The sequence below is a fragment of the Salvelinus namaycush genome, chromosome 31 (genome assembly GCF_016432855.1).
Source record: "Salvelinus namaycush isolate Seneca chromosome 31, SaNama_1.0, whole genome shotgun sequence".
Taxonomy (NCBI): Eukaryota; Metazoa; Chordata; class Actinopteri; order Salmoniformes; family Salmonidae; genus Salvelinus; species Salvelinus namaycush.
In genome coordinates, this window is record NC_052337.1 from 40,239,010 (window position 1) to 40,254,410 (window position 15,401).

At 41.9% G+C, this 15,401-nt stretch overlaps 1 protein-coding gene across 2 annotated transcripts in view; it reads left to right on the forward strand.

Moving 5' to 3' along the window:
* Positions 1-15,401, forward strand: part of LOC120025911 (alpha-mannosidase 2-like) — a 68,878-nt gene that overhangs the window by 10,411 nt on the left and 43,066 nt on the right. For both annotated transcript variants that reach the window (XM_038970629.1, XM_038970630.1), the window contains exons 4-9: positions 495-666; positions 3,155-3,282; positions 4,335-4,508; positions 9,279-9,465; positions 10,180-10,357; positions 10,701-10,900. In XM_038970629.1, coding sequence (XP_038826557.1) covers positions 495-666; positions 3,155-3,282; positions 4,335-4,508; positions 9,279-9,465; positions 10,180-10,357; positions 10,701-10,900 — 1,039 coding nt within the window. The remainder of the gene's footprint in view (positions 1-494; positions 667-3,154; positions 3,283-4,334; positions 4,509-9,278; positions 9,466-10,179; positions 10,358-10,700; positions 10,901-15,401) is intronic.

A 15,401-nucleotide genomic window follows, 5' to 3' on the forward strand; every position in this document is an offset into this window, starting at 1 on the left:
TCCAGTCTATTCTTTGTTCCTGAGATTGGTTAACTCCTTAGTAACCCGAGCTGGCTTTCTGGTTTAACTGGGGTGGTCTTCCCCTTACAGCTGTATACAGTAGCTCATGACTATTCTCACACACTTGCATAGATTAAAAGCACTCAGGCCTGTTTGCCGTTCACTGGATGATTTACCCTATTTTGTCTTGCAGTGGAAAGAACAATGCAATGTTCTGGCTTTTTTTTTGAATGCATTGATTTTCATTGGAAATATGATCACATGTTGGGAAATCAATGGATGTGGCAAATTGATTGAACCCCATGTTCTGCTTATTCACCTGATGATGAGGATGATGGCTTAATTGAATCCGTTTATTTCATCTATGGCAGACAGATAGACCACATAGCATTTCTATAGAAGTGAACAGACGTAGATTATTCCTTACACGCCACTCTACAGTCGTAATGTACGCTCAACCACTTTGTCACAGTTGTCCATTTGTTTGTTTTCAGGATGGTTGAAGACGTTTGACGAGTACTACCGGGACCAGACCCAGCACATCCTGAACAACATGGTGGTGAAACTCCACGAGGACAGCCGCAGGAAAATGATCTGGTCCGAGATCTCCTACTTCGCCAAGTGGTGGGACAACATCGACGGCCAGAAGAGAGACGCTGTCAAGAGGTAGGAGTTCTGTCTGTGTCATTCTAGCTTCAAGTTGAGACTGAAATCAATACGAGCAGCAAATCACCAGTGGTGAAAAAAGTTCCCAATTGTCATACTTGAGTAAAAGTAAAGATAACTTAATAGAAAATTTGTCAAGTAAAAGTGAAAATCGGCCAGTAAAATGCTACTTGAGTAAAAGTCTAAAAGTTTTTAAATATACTTAAGTATGAAAAGTAAAAATTCCTTATATAAAGCAAACCAGACGGCATCATTTTATTTTTTCTTTACTGATAGCCAGGGGCACGCTCCAACAATCAGACATAATTTACAAACAAAGCATGTATTTAGTGAGTCCGCCAGATCAGACGCAGTAGGGACTTCCAGGAATGTTCTGATGATAAGTGTGTGAATTAGACCATTTTCCTGTCCTGCTAAGCGTTCAAAATGTAACAAGTACTTTTGGGTGTCAGGGAAAATGTATGGAGTAAAAAGTACATACTTTTCTTTCGGAATGTAGTGAAGTAAAAGTAAAAGTTTTCAAAAATATGAATAGTAAAGTAAAGTACAGGAATAAAACAACTTAATTAGTACTTTCAAGTATTTTTACTTAAGTACTGTACACCACTGCAAATCACTTATGGATTCTCTTAGTGTATTCTTGATTTAGCTTGGCTGCTGTAAACATGGAAGCTAATTCCTTAGTGGATTTGCAATAACATTCCGATGCTCCTCTGTTATTCCCATTTTAATTAAAGCAAGGTTATAACCTTGCTTAGGGCTAGCGGTTTTATAGGGTTTATTAAAAATGCAATGACATTAGAAGTGAAGAAGTTGAAGATAAATGAACTCAACCTCACAGCCTGAGATTGTCATTATACAGTATGTACAGGTAAATCAATGGCTGCATCCTGGTTTACAGCACAACTATTCTTTACTCTTTACCTGCTAGCAGGAGTTCATTGGTTTGAATTGCCTTAACAAGCCAAACTGACTCCAAATGGTCGTGAGGTCATAAAATCAATTGTGCTTGTGAGAGGCACATGGGCTCACACATGCTCTCTCTCTCTCACACTCTGCCTCAGTCTCTTTGCTGTTGACAATGTCCCCTTGAGGATGTAACAGTTGTCAGGAGTCAGGGGGTTCTCTGCGAACGACATGGAGGGAGTGATGGGGAGAGGGTTTTCTGCTTCAGAAAACAGCCGAAGAGGGTATCACAAATGCAGTGTGCATTGGCCATGCTCACGACGAGCTACTGGCGGGTAGGTTTCAGCACTAAGCCTTGGGAGATTACAAAACGGTGTATGAAATGCAATAAACATTTCAGCTGCAGGTTAGAATTCCAATTAGGAGCACAAGCAAAAACAGCCTTAAGGTGAAGGATGGAGGAAGATGAAAAATCCAACACTAATATTTATTCACTATTGATTTGATGCGCAGGGAGTTCAAAGCGAACCAGATCCATTCCTTTTTTTCTTTCTAGAATATTCCGTGTTTGCTCTTTTTTTGAAGGGTGGTGTGGCTCATTTAATAACTTATTTTCTTTGCAGGTTTTCATTTGATGTCAGCAAATTCAAGGTCTGGCGCTTAATGATAAAATGTCCCCCGTTACAGTACACGGAGAACTATTGCTCAAGAAATTCAAACAAACAACCTCATTATTTCTTCGGGAACACACCTTTAGGATTCGAGAGGAACTTGTTTTTGAGCAGCATGTTTCGGGTTTGTAGGACAGCCACATCCATCCGTCCTCGTTAGAATGCAGTGCTGCTGTCGGCTCAGTGAAGATGGCACCTGCTTTCCTCACTCCAACTCGTCAACACCAGGACAGACCTACACTACGCCCCGCTCCCACCTGTCCAATCATAGAACAATGAAAGAAACCCACCGGTGATTGAATGATCCCAGAGGAAAATCCGGTTTCCAAGGAGAGAAAATAAAGAGCTATTTCTATTCCGAAAAGGGCTGAGTCGTCGTACTTTGTTTTGCTGCTCCATGATCTTATTATAGGGACACGTTAAAGAAGTCTGCAATTGAAATATGCTCTGCGAACAGAGGAACGATGCTGACTCCAAATCAATGCAAGGGGTTTCTAGTAAGAGAGGGGAGTATCTACTAAAGGGGTTGATTTCACTCTTAGGACATAGGAGTAAGATAATTAAACATCAACAGAGGAAAAGATGGATCTGATTATTGCAATTAGTAAGGCCTTGATTTCTCCTGCAACTAAGATGCATGTTTGACACCCTCAGAATGTCGTATTATCCATGTCATAATGTTTGTGACCGAAAGCATCTCTTTTTAATCCAGTGTTTGTTTTTTTGTTTTTAACAAGTAATAAACATTATACCTGTCTGTTGAATGGAAAAATAAGCTCAAATTCATGAAGCTGCAGGGTTCTTGGATCGCTTCACGATTTGTTTGTTTTTATTTTGGCTTTGAGCTATGAGACGGTAATTGACTGAGTTGACAATCTGATATGCTGATCCTTTTGCTCTGTGTTGTTTAGTCTGGTTGAGCGAGGCCAGTTGGAGATTACAACTGGAGGCTGGGTGATGCCTGATGAAGCCAACTCACACTACTTTGCATTAATTGACCAGCTATTGGAGGGACACCAGTGGTTGGAGAGAAATTTGGGTGAGTACATAATATATCAGGCATTTGTAATCTGGAAAGAGATCGTAGAAAATAAATGTTGTTGGCAAGCACAACATACACTGAGTGTACAAAACATTAGGAACATCTTCCTAATATTGAGTTGCATCCCCTTTTGCCCTCAGAATAGCCTCAATTATTCCGGGTGGATGAGACTCTACAAGGTGTCGAAAGCGTTCCACAGTGATGTTGGCCCATGTTGACTCCAATGCTTCCCACAGTTGTGTCAATTTGGCTGGATGTCCTTTGGGTTTTGGACCATTCTTGATACACACTGGAACTGTTGAGCGTGAAAAACCCTGCAGCGTTGCAGTTCTTGACACAAACCGGTGCGTCTGGCACCTACTACTAAACCCCGTTCAAAGGCACTTCAATATTTTGTCTTGCCCATTCACCCTCTGAATGGCGCGCATACACAATCCATGTCTCAATTGTTTTGAGGCTTAAAAATCTGTATTTAACATGTCTCCACCCCTTCATCTACAGTGATTGAAGTGGATTTAACAAGTGACATCAATAAGGGATCATAGCTTTCACCTGGTTTCACCTGGTCAGGCTATGCCATGGAAAGAGCAGGTGTTCATATTATTTTGTACACTCACTGTGAAGCAGTTTGTTTTCCTGTGCTGGAGAGAGAGGTGTGTTTACACACGCATCCAGTCACAAATGATAGCTACTTGCTAGTGATTTGTCTTTAATTAACGCTCTCCTCATGTTCTGTACTCTCAGTGTATTTGTTCAACATGTTTGTTATTTTGCGTGATTGACACAAAATGATTGGCATACTTTAACCATCAGAGATTTTAACTGTTTATACATGAACACATTAACCCAGTGGCAGCTGGTGACTTAAAAAGTTAGGGAGGATGACAATTGAAAACTGGTTGATTTAACAGGATGACCTGCGTAACAGATGTTTATTACAAGGATTTTTAGGTGATGCTTCTTTGTTTTTTATTGTTTATAATTTTCCTCAACATTTTGAGGAGGGTTGTTGCATGAACCTGAATCTTCCCTCTGGTCTTCCCTGTTAGGCGTGAAACCCCAGACGGGCTGGGCTGTGGACCCGTTTGGCCACTCCCCTACCAATGCATACCTGCTGAAACAGGCTGGCCTGGCCAACATGCTCATCCAGAGGGTGCACTACTCCGTCAAGAAACACTTTGCCAGTCAAAAGACCCTGGAGTTCTTCTGGAGACAGAACTGGGGCAAGTATGAAGACTGACTGTACCCCTGTGGCTCTCTCAGGGTGCTTTCCCAGAGCCAGTGTTTCCCCTAGCTAGATTGTTTTCTAGGCGGGGCACTAAGGCCCTCAAATAAACATAAACAACAGCCTCTTTCGGATCTCTGCCCGGAGATCTGCTCCTCATGCCTCTATTCTCAGTCGTTCGGTGTTTCAGGCGCTATCTCACCCATTGAATTTAGCATTTAGCATATTCAAAGTCCTAGCTTTAATTCTATAGGCAGAAACAGAAGAACATGACCCCAGAGTGACTACTTCATACTCAGTAGAAAACGCATGCTTCCAGCTACTTCCAATTCCTTTACATATTTGCTGTGGCAGATGCTGTGGATGGTTTGATGCCCAGTGTTGAACTCTGGACAGTCATCTTGTGTCACTAAAAGCGCTAGGATAGGCGACAGTAGCATCTGCTGTGGACGGTATTGACTCGCTCAGACCACCGCAGAGGGATTTCTCATGTCCATAGATAATTACATGCGTATCACATGCAAGAGCATGCTCGTCTCTCAAGGCTCCGATTTTGTTTGGCGTCATCTTATAGCATCTGTGGTATAGGGGATTGTCTCCTTGTATGGACTGAGGCCTGGCTTAAAAATGTCTGGCTGGCATTTCATGCGATGAACAGACCTCGGTTCAAATAGTATTTGATTGAGCTTGAACAGAGTGCCAGATGGGCAGGGTTTTCACTTTTGAAACAATTACGTTGGTTCCATTGCACCAGGCAAGCTCAATCGAGTGCAGCTGAAGCATTTGAAAGAAGATAAGTACTCTTTGAACCCAGGTCTGATGATGAGCATGCTGATTTATAAGAACAATGTAGACCACATCCTCATGACCCACATAAGGGGTTTCACATTTGCCGTGAACCATCTGCTTTGTGTGTCTGTGTGTGCCTGCGCACGCTTGTGACAGGGATCAGTTGGTAACAGAACGGGCGTTGTTAGTTAGTGGGTCCATGCAGCCATGCTGGAACCAACCGTCCCCCAGACGCTCTGTCCAAAAACGGGTGATTACTCAAACCCCTAAGCCAAATGATACAGTACTCATTAATGATTCTCACTGGGTAGACAGATGCTGAAATCGTCTGCAATGCCAGAGCATCTGTCTGTGCAATTTTTTATTTACGTCATGAAAATGATCAAATACTGTTATGATTATTTAATAGTAGACAATGATGAAAGAGCAGATCAGTTTGTGCGCTGTTCTTATGGTTCACTTTTATCAAAGTGTTTTATGTTAGAATTTAATACTTGTTGATGCCCCTCGGTAGGCTGAAAAGATTTGGCATGGGTCTTCAAATCCTCATAAATTTCGACAGCTGCACCATCGAGAGCATCTTGACTGGCTGCATCACCGCTTGGTATGGCAATAGCACCGCCCTTGACCGCAAAGCGCTACAAAGGGTGGTGTGGACAGCCCAATGGTACCCAAACTATCTGCACTGACTCTACCTTGCACTGACCCTACGCACACTCACTAGACTTTAAATACACACTCACTCACACACACTGTCTCTCCCACGCAAATCCCTCACATATTAAAATAATGAATATGCACACACACGCATACCGACACAACACAAACATACATATGCACACGTACACTCACACACACACACATACTTTTACACTCATCATTTGCTGCTGTCACGTTCGTCGTTTGGAGGAAGAGAGAAGGACCAAGGCGCAGCCTGATACGAATACATTCTTCTATTTATTTAACACGAAACGAAGAACACTTAAACAAACTAATGAAAACAACAAAACGAACGTGAAGCTATATATATATATATATATATATATAAGTGCAGACACAAGCAACCAATACATAGACAATAACCCACTAACTACCCAAGGAATATGGCTGCCTAAATATGGTTCCCAATCAGAGACAACGATAAACATCTGCCTCTAATTGAGAACCAATCTAGGCAACCATAGACATATAACACCTAGACTAGAAAACACCCATAGACATACAAAAACCCCTAGACAGGAACAAAACACATATATCACCCATGTCACACCCTGACCTAACCAAAATAATAAAGAAAACAAAGATAACTAATTATATAGCTTAGTCTCTGGACAATGTTTTGAAACATACAAATTAAAAGAGCATCTACATTATTTACATGAGATAAAAAGTATTGTGGTTTTTAGAAGACAGCCTTGAATGACTTGAATGAAGACTTGAATGAAATGAAATGTCGAATGAATAGTCGAATAACAGTCGGTCGGTCTGAGAATGTTGTTTTACCTGTAACATACTGGTCAAATAACAGTAGAATACAGTATATTCCTAAGCTTTCTAAAACGAGTGTGTATGCTGCTCACCTTCTCTGTATTTGTAAAGATGTGCAATGAGAGTCGGGAAGCAAGTTCAGGGAGTGAGTGTTTTAATAAATATACGCAACATAATACAAAATGAGAAACATGAACAGCGCACAGACAAGAAACAGGAACAGAAACAATAACACCTGGGGAAGCAACCAAAGGGAGTGACATTTAAAGGGCAGGTAATCAAGGAGGTGATGGAGTGCAGGTGAGTCTGATGACGTGCAGGTGCGCGTAACGATGGTGACAGGTGTGCGCCATAATGAGCAGCTTGGTGACCTAGAGTCCGGAGAGGGAGCACACGTGACAATGTTCCCTCTACTCAATAACAAACGCGGGGTCAAATACATGTCATGGAAAACCAACATTGATGTCGTGGTTGGAAACATCACTCTGCTATTGTTTTGAGAGACAGACATCCTGTGGCATAATAGAGTGCATGGTTTGAAATGTGCAATGTCACACTGGCAGATCCATATGGGAGATGACACCGTGCTCTAGCTCAGGAAGCAGGCCACTTCCACTGCAGGACAAATAGGATTTAATCTCACTTGGCCGCAGTGGTGTGTATTCATAGATGCCAAGGGAAGCCAGGCTTCCCCAAAATTTTTACCAATTAACATTTAAAAACATAAAATAGTTTATCTTTCGTCTCTCTGTGTTTCATAATTTTCCTTCAATTCGCAAGAGTATCTCCCAGGAGAAAGCATATGAGCGAGCGAAACAGCGCCCCACTGTCTCTCTACGTGAATGCCATCTATCTGATGCTGTCTGGTCAGCGGGCGACATTGTTGCCACCCGTCGCATTGAAGGCAAAGGAAGCCAGCGAGCATTTGGCCTCCCTTGATAAAAAAAAGTATAAAAAATTTGCCAATCAGCGTTGAGATAAACTGAGAAAGCTCATCTGTGAATGGTCCTGGCACACCAAAACAAAGTGTTAAGAGAAGCCAGCTTGGATTTTGGAATCACTCCTATCAAATCCCATTGAGAGCATATGTTATTGACAGAAAAACTTTAATTGTTGCATCTCGTGTTGTTGTCCTTCCTGTTGTTAGCTAGCTAAAATTGGCCCTTTCCTAAATTAGCCATGGATGGACATAGGGATTTGGACTTGTGGTTTAACTTAATTCTTCGTACTGGCCAATGATTATAATGGCAATTCTGATCCAACCATTAATTCATACATTGTTGTCCCCTGGCCTGAGAGGATGGAAGTTCAATATGTAGCTAGATGTAGAAGGCTAATGCTAACTAGCTAACGTTACCCATGAATAGAAGTTAGGCTCGTGAGCAAGCATTTTAACCAAGAAGCCTAGGACAACAACAAATAAGTGTCTACTATATGAGTGATAGACCGTTTTGTCAACATGAAAGAGAGGAGAATGGCATTGGCGTTTCTCTAAAAGTAGGTCAACATGTTTTTCTACTTGCAAGAAATGCGCACGCACACGCACACGCAAAGCAGAACCATGGACAGCCACATCATATTTAGCTGACGTTGATTGGACTAAATAGTTTTTGGTATCTTTTAGTTGTCACTGTATTGGATTAAGCAGAGGTGATTTGATGTTGAAATGGTGCTGGAATAGTGTTGTTCCAGCACCTTACTTGTTTTCTTTGCGACTTGCTGTAACTCTCTGTGGTTCAAAGTTTTTTAGTGGTCCGAAAATGTCGGAAACATTAACTTGCTTGACCGTGCAACTGTTTGTTACATGCAGTATGCTTTGTGGACTTCACTGGACAGAGGTTGCTATCAGGTTTTGTGATAAAACAAAGGTGTGGTTTAATTTATTATGCCACTGTGTCTTATTGTCTTGGCTTTTAGGCCTATATATCGGCAAGGCATATGAATTAACAGGTTATAGAGCAAACATCATCATTATTTTTATTTGGGGGAGGGCTTCCCCAGTGATTTTACCCTCGCACCGCTACTGCTTGGTCGTAGCAAATTAGACATCGGTTCAATGCCAGATCAGTATATATCACCCAATGTTATCTTATATCATTTTATATCATCATCATACAAGCGACCAGGCATTAGTTGTTATTTCTAATAAGGGATAAATGTTAGTACTTTTGAATACTGCGTGCATACCACAGCCAGTCTCTTTCAGATAGAAATGTAAACAGTTTTTCTTTCAAACTGTTTTTAGACATTGCATGCTAGCTATATGTTTACAGTCCACATTCTGAAATGTTGTCATAAGGATGTTTGTTCATTCTTTGTACTGTCAAATGCAAATACCACACCAGACGTACCGTTAGGAAAAAATACATCTTTTCTATTTTCTATTCTAATACTCTATTCTATTTCATGTTCTATTCTAATACTCTATTATATTTCTATGTTCTATTCAAATTCTCTATTCTATTTCATGTTCTATTCTATCTGTGTGCAGACCCAGCCTCCAGCACGGACATTCTATGTCACATGATGCCCTTCTACAGTTACGATGTTCCCCACACGTGTGGTCCCGACCCCAAGATCTGCTGCCAGTTTGACTTCAAGAGACTTCCTGGTGGGCGGGTCAGTTGTCCCTGGAGGGTCCCCCCTCAGCCAATCACGGATGGAAACGTACAACAGAGGTGACCAATCACATAGAAATGGAATGAGAGTGATATACTGTGTCTCTATAAGAAACCAATCTTTATTGTCCTATCGAATTTACATGAAACAGGAAATTGTCTTTGGCTTGAGGCTCACAGTTAATAACAACACTTGACATTCAAACACGGCAAAAGCAAAGCTGGTCACAAAGGCTTTGGGTCCTCTATGTAAAGTGTGTCTTAATCTGTGGTCTGTCCCATAGCTTTCCTCTCCCTGGTACAGACAAGTATTAGAAACACTGGTTTATGGGGTAGACAGACGGTCCACATTCTCTCCACAGTTTGATAATGTTATGGACAAGGGTCAAACACTTTGTATGAATAAGATAAGACATCGAAGCCACTGTACGATAATATTTTGTGGCAATAGGAATTTCAGATGGCCTTTGTTTTTCTAACACAAGATAGTTTCTGATGATAAGTGGACTTTCTGACACAGTAGCAAATCCAAGACTAGAGAATTGACCACACACGTGAATGCACGAACACACACATAGATAATTCATTGACAATTATCAATCAATCAATCAAATGTATTTTTAAAGCTGATGTCACAAAGTGCCGTACAGAAACCCAGCCTAAAACCCCAAACAGCAAGCAATGCAGGTGTAGAAGCACAATTACAGCTTAATATGTCATGAAAACGGTGAATTCGTTGTAGTATAGTGAACTCTTTTTTCCCATGATCCCTAGGGTTCAGATGCTGCTGGACCAGTACAGGAAGAAGTCCAAGCTATTCCGAACCAAGGTGTTGATGGTCCCCCTAGGGGACGACTTCCGCTACACAGAGGCCTTGGAGTGGGACCAGCAGTTCCAGAACTACCAGAAGCTCTTTGACTACATGAACTCTCATCCAGAACTACACGTCAAGGTCTGACTTTGGGAGCTGGAATGTTGCGTGAATATGCAGGAAGTTTTGTTTGGTCTTTTATTTCTTTTCCAGGCAGCCAGGTTTATTTCAGGTTTATTAGGTTTGCAATAGTGGAAGATGGCGGGGTTTAAGGTTTTGATGCATCACATCATTGGAATGACTGATGGTCGATAGTGAAATGGTTTGTTTCGTTAGCTTCCCACCCTTCTTGAAATATTGTTTTTGTGTCCAGCTATTGCAATGGTACACTGCTCTCAATAAAGCAGAAGAGTAAACTACCCTACAGCATTAATGATAGAGCTATTTTAAGTTTATCTATTCTAACTGACGTATTCTGTTCTAGGCTCAGTTCGGCACCATCACGGATTACTTCAATGCCCTTCGTAAATCGGCCATAGACCCCGGTCACACTGGGCCCTCTTTACCTGTGGTCAGCGGAGACTTGTTCACCTACGCAGACCGAGATGACCACTACTGGAGCGGGTACTTCACCTCCCGACCCTTCTACAAACGTATGGACCGCGTGCTGGAGTCACACCTCAGGTGGGAGCACAGACCGTTATTTTGTGGCAACCTATTTGGATGACTGGTTAAAGAGCAACTGCCCCTAAAAAATGAATTTCTCATTTAGAAAACAACCTATGTGTCATCGAAATGACTCCGAAACATTTATTCTAGTGTCAAAATGTACTACTAAATGTAAATAGGATAATTTTGGTCATGAAGTCAGTCTCGTCCAAAACAAGAGTTTTGTGAGACTTTTGGTCGTGACTGCCTCACAATGTAAATTAAGGTTGGGTTTGTTTCAATTCTGCCCACAGCTGGCAGCACACAAGTAATTATCAAATTCAGAGTGCAGCTGCACCTGACCTAATCGTAATGTCTGTGGTAAATTTGGGTTGAGTTTGAATATCTCTATGGGGCTAGTTAGGGACCATTGTTAAATTACACAATGTACATGGGACAATATAAAAATTCCAAGTGCTCCAAATTTCAATGACTTAAAAACCTTAAACCAACTATAAATTGTAGAAATTCATATACAAATATTGAAAGCATTTAATGAGAAAACTAAAAGGTGTGCAACATGAAAACATTGTCTAATTTACATTGTGTAATTTGTTGACGGTCCGTAACTTGCCCCGGAGATAGGCTATCCAAAGTCAAACCAATTTTGCCATAGTCGCACACCAGCTAGCTGAAGCTAATTGGCTAAATAATTTGGATAGCTCTCCCCATCTGCGAACACACAAGAGACACCCACATCAAACCACACACCGAAACCAACTCGTGTTTGAATTCAGTCTTGGCCGCTAGCATTTCTTAAAAGGGCTTGATAGTACTACACCTGTTGAATTCGGCGCATGTGACAAATAAAGTTTGATTTGATTTACCAGGAAGACTAGTGGTTGCCAAGGTGTCAGCTCATGGAGATCCAATTCAAATAAAGAATTATGTAACTCAATCAAAGACATGCTGAAACTAATCCACTGTGCAAAGTAAAATGCACCGCATTATAAACACATAATTGATTGGAGAAATTGTTATTTTTACATTTGAAGCGCTGAGACAGCCCAAAAATAAACTGTGAATAATAACCACATCTCAAACTAAGCCTATTACAATTATTACAAGCCTATTTGATTGAAATACTATGCTTGTTTGACATTATTTTTGTTGCATTCGTAATTACGTTTTTTACCAACCTCTTGCATATTGATGAATATGAATCCAATAAAATATTCTAATTCAGTCTTCTCACTCCAAAGTGTTGTGCCAATCTAATGGTCCACCATCTAATAACCTTAAACACTGACCAGACAGATTTGACTTTAATGCATTTAGTACTAGTAGACTTTAACCTTAATTCACAGACTTGAGAATATCTCCACCAGGTTGTTGCCTTTGATCCAGTCTGTTTTTTTCTTTAGTAAAGGTTCATGTAACAAGTCATTTTTTTAGGTGGTGGGGGAGTTAGCCCCATGCACAATCCCCAACCTGGAGGGCCAGGGACTGCTTTGTCCGCCTACTAACCTTTGACCTGTCTGGCTTGGTTGGACCTGCCGGGGGTATACACCCTCTCCGGCAAGGAGACAGTCCAGTAGACTAATTACTAGCCTTAATTAGTAGTTATCCTTAATCAGTACAATGGACAGTCTCTCCCAAATTAGTACAAAGGACAATCTCTTCCCGTCATCAGCACGGTCAGTTAGAGCCAGTGTTGAGTGTGGTGTTGGGAAGGTTAGTCATGACCTTTATAGAAAGGGTCTGTAAGGCTTGTGGGATATTTTTCTGCCTGCGTCTTCTAGGCATAGAGCCACAACTTTAGGGTCGCCAGGGCATAAATGAAGACATGCAGGAGACCAGTTGATGTTGGTTTTACTTGTATGTAGTACCATTTAGCAGATTTGAATTTACTTCACTGAAGTGGTGTAAATTCACATTTACAGAAATGTTCATTCATTCATTAGTATACTATAGTTTCTACACAAGTGAGCCTTGTGGTTTGGCTGTTCCCCAGCAACTACTCTAGATAAATAATCAATGTTGTTTGGTCTATTGTTTGGCTAATTGACAGCCAACTTGGCATTCCCTCATGTACACTGCAAGCTTAAAAGGCGACTTTCTGATTTGGCCTCGTTTAGATCTGGTTTCGGGATCGGTGTCCCTTCCACGGGATGGTTGAGCTAAAGTAGGCTAATGCGATTAGCATGAGGTTGTAAGTAACAAGAACATTTCCGACATAGACATATCTGATATTGGCAGAAAGCTTACATTCTTGTTAATCTAACTGCACCTTCCAATTTACAGTAGCTATTACAGTGAAGGAATACCATGCTATTGTTTGAGGAGAGTGCTAAATTTTGAACATGAAAAGTTATAAATAAACAAATTAGGCACATTTGGGCAGTCTTGATACAAGATTTTGAACAGACATACAATGGTTCATTGGATCAGTTTAAAATGCTGCACATACACTATTGCCATCTAGTGGCCAAAATCTAAATTGCACCTGGGCTGGAATAATACATTATGGCCTTTCTCTTGCATTTCAAAGATGATGGTACAAAAAAAATACAAAAGAACGGTTGTTTTTTTCTTCGTATTATCTTTTACCAGATCTAATGTGTTATATTCACCTACAGTCCCACATTTCCACAAACTTCAAAGTGTTTCCTTTCAAATGGTACCAAGAATATGCATATCCTTGCTTCAGGGCCTGAGCTACAGGCAGTTAGAATTGGGTATGCCATTTTAGATGAACATTTAAAAAAAGGGGCGGATCCTTAAGAGTTTCTTTAACCAACAATGCAGTTCAAGAAAGAGTTAAGAAAATATTTACCAAATAAACTCAAGTAAAAAATTATTAAAAAGTAACAATAAAATAACAACACAGGGGGTACCAGTTCGAGTCAATGTGCGGGGATGGGTCAATGTAAATAGTCCAGGTGGCCATTTGATGAATTGTTCAGCAGTCTTATGGCTTGAGGGTAGAAGCTGTTTAGGAGCCTTTTGGTCCTAGACTTGGCGCTCCGGTACTGCTTGCCATGCGGTAGCAGAAAGAAAAGTCTATTGTCTGACAATTTTGCGGGTTTCCTCTTACACCACCTAGTATATAGGTCCTGGATGTCAGGAAGCTTGGCCCCAGTGATGTACTGGGCCGTATGCACTTACCCTCTGTAGATGCCAATCAGTTGCCAGCGGTGATGCTACCGGTCAGGATGCTCTTGATGGTGCAGCTGTAGAACTTTTTGAGGGTCTGGTGACCCATGCCAAATCTTTTCAGTCTCCAGAGGGGGAAAAGGTGTTGTCATGCCCTCTTCACGACTGTCTTGATGTGTTTGGACCATTATAGTTTGTTGGTGATGTGGACACAATGGAACTTGAAACCCTCGACTCGCTCCACTACAGCCCAATCGATGTTAATGGAGGCCTGTTCGGCCCGCCTTTTCCTGTAGTCCACGATCAGCTCCTTTGTCTTGCTCACATTGAGTGAGAGGTTGTTATCCTGGCAACACACTGCCAGGTCTCCGACCTCCTCCCTATAGGCTGTCTCATTGTTGTCGGTAATCAGGCCTACCACTGTTGTGTCATCAGCAAACTTAATGATGACGTTGGAGCCGAGTTTGGCCACGCAGTCATGGGTGAACAGGGAGTACAGGAGAGGACTAAGCACGCACCCATGAGGGTCCCCAGTGTTGAGGATCAGCGTGGCAGACATGTTGTTGCCTACCCTTACCACCTGGTGGCGGCCCGTCAGGAAGTACAGGATCCAGTTGCAGAGGGAGGTGTTTAGTCCCAGGGTCCTTAGCTTAGTGATGAACTTTGAGGGCACTATGGTGTTGAACACTGAGCTGTAGTCAATGAACAGCATTCTCACATAGGTGTTTCTTTTGTCCAAGTGGGAAAGGGCAATGTGGAGTGCGATTGAGATTGCGTCATCTGTGGATCTGTTGGGGCGGTATGAGAATTGGAGTGGGTCTGGGGTGTTCGGGATGATGCTGTTGATGTGAGCCATGACCAGCTTTTCAAAGCACTTCATGGCTACCGACGTGAGTGCTACGGTGCGGTAATCATTTAGGGAGGTTACCTTCGCTTCCTTGGGCACAAGGACTTTCGTGGTCTGCTTGAAACATATAGGTATTACAGACTTGGTCAGGTAGAGGTTGAAAATGTCAGTTAAGACACTTGCCAGTTGGTCCGCGCATGCTTTGAGTACACGTCCTGGTAATCCGTCTGGCCCCGCAGCTTTGTGAATGTTGACCTGTTTAAAGACATTGCTCACACAGTCGTCCCGGAACAGCTGGTGTCCTCATGCATGGTTCAGTGTTGCTTGCCTCGAAGCAAGCATAAAAGGCATTTTGCTCATCTGGTAGGCTTGCGTCACTGGGCAGCTCGTGGCTGGGTTTCCCTTTGTAGTCCGTAATAGTTTTCAAGCCCCGCCACATCCGACGAGCGTCAGAGCCGGCGTAATAGGATTCAATCTTCATCCTATATTGACGCTTTGCCTGTTATGGTTCGTCTGAGGGCGTAGTAGGATTTC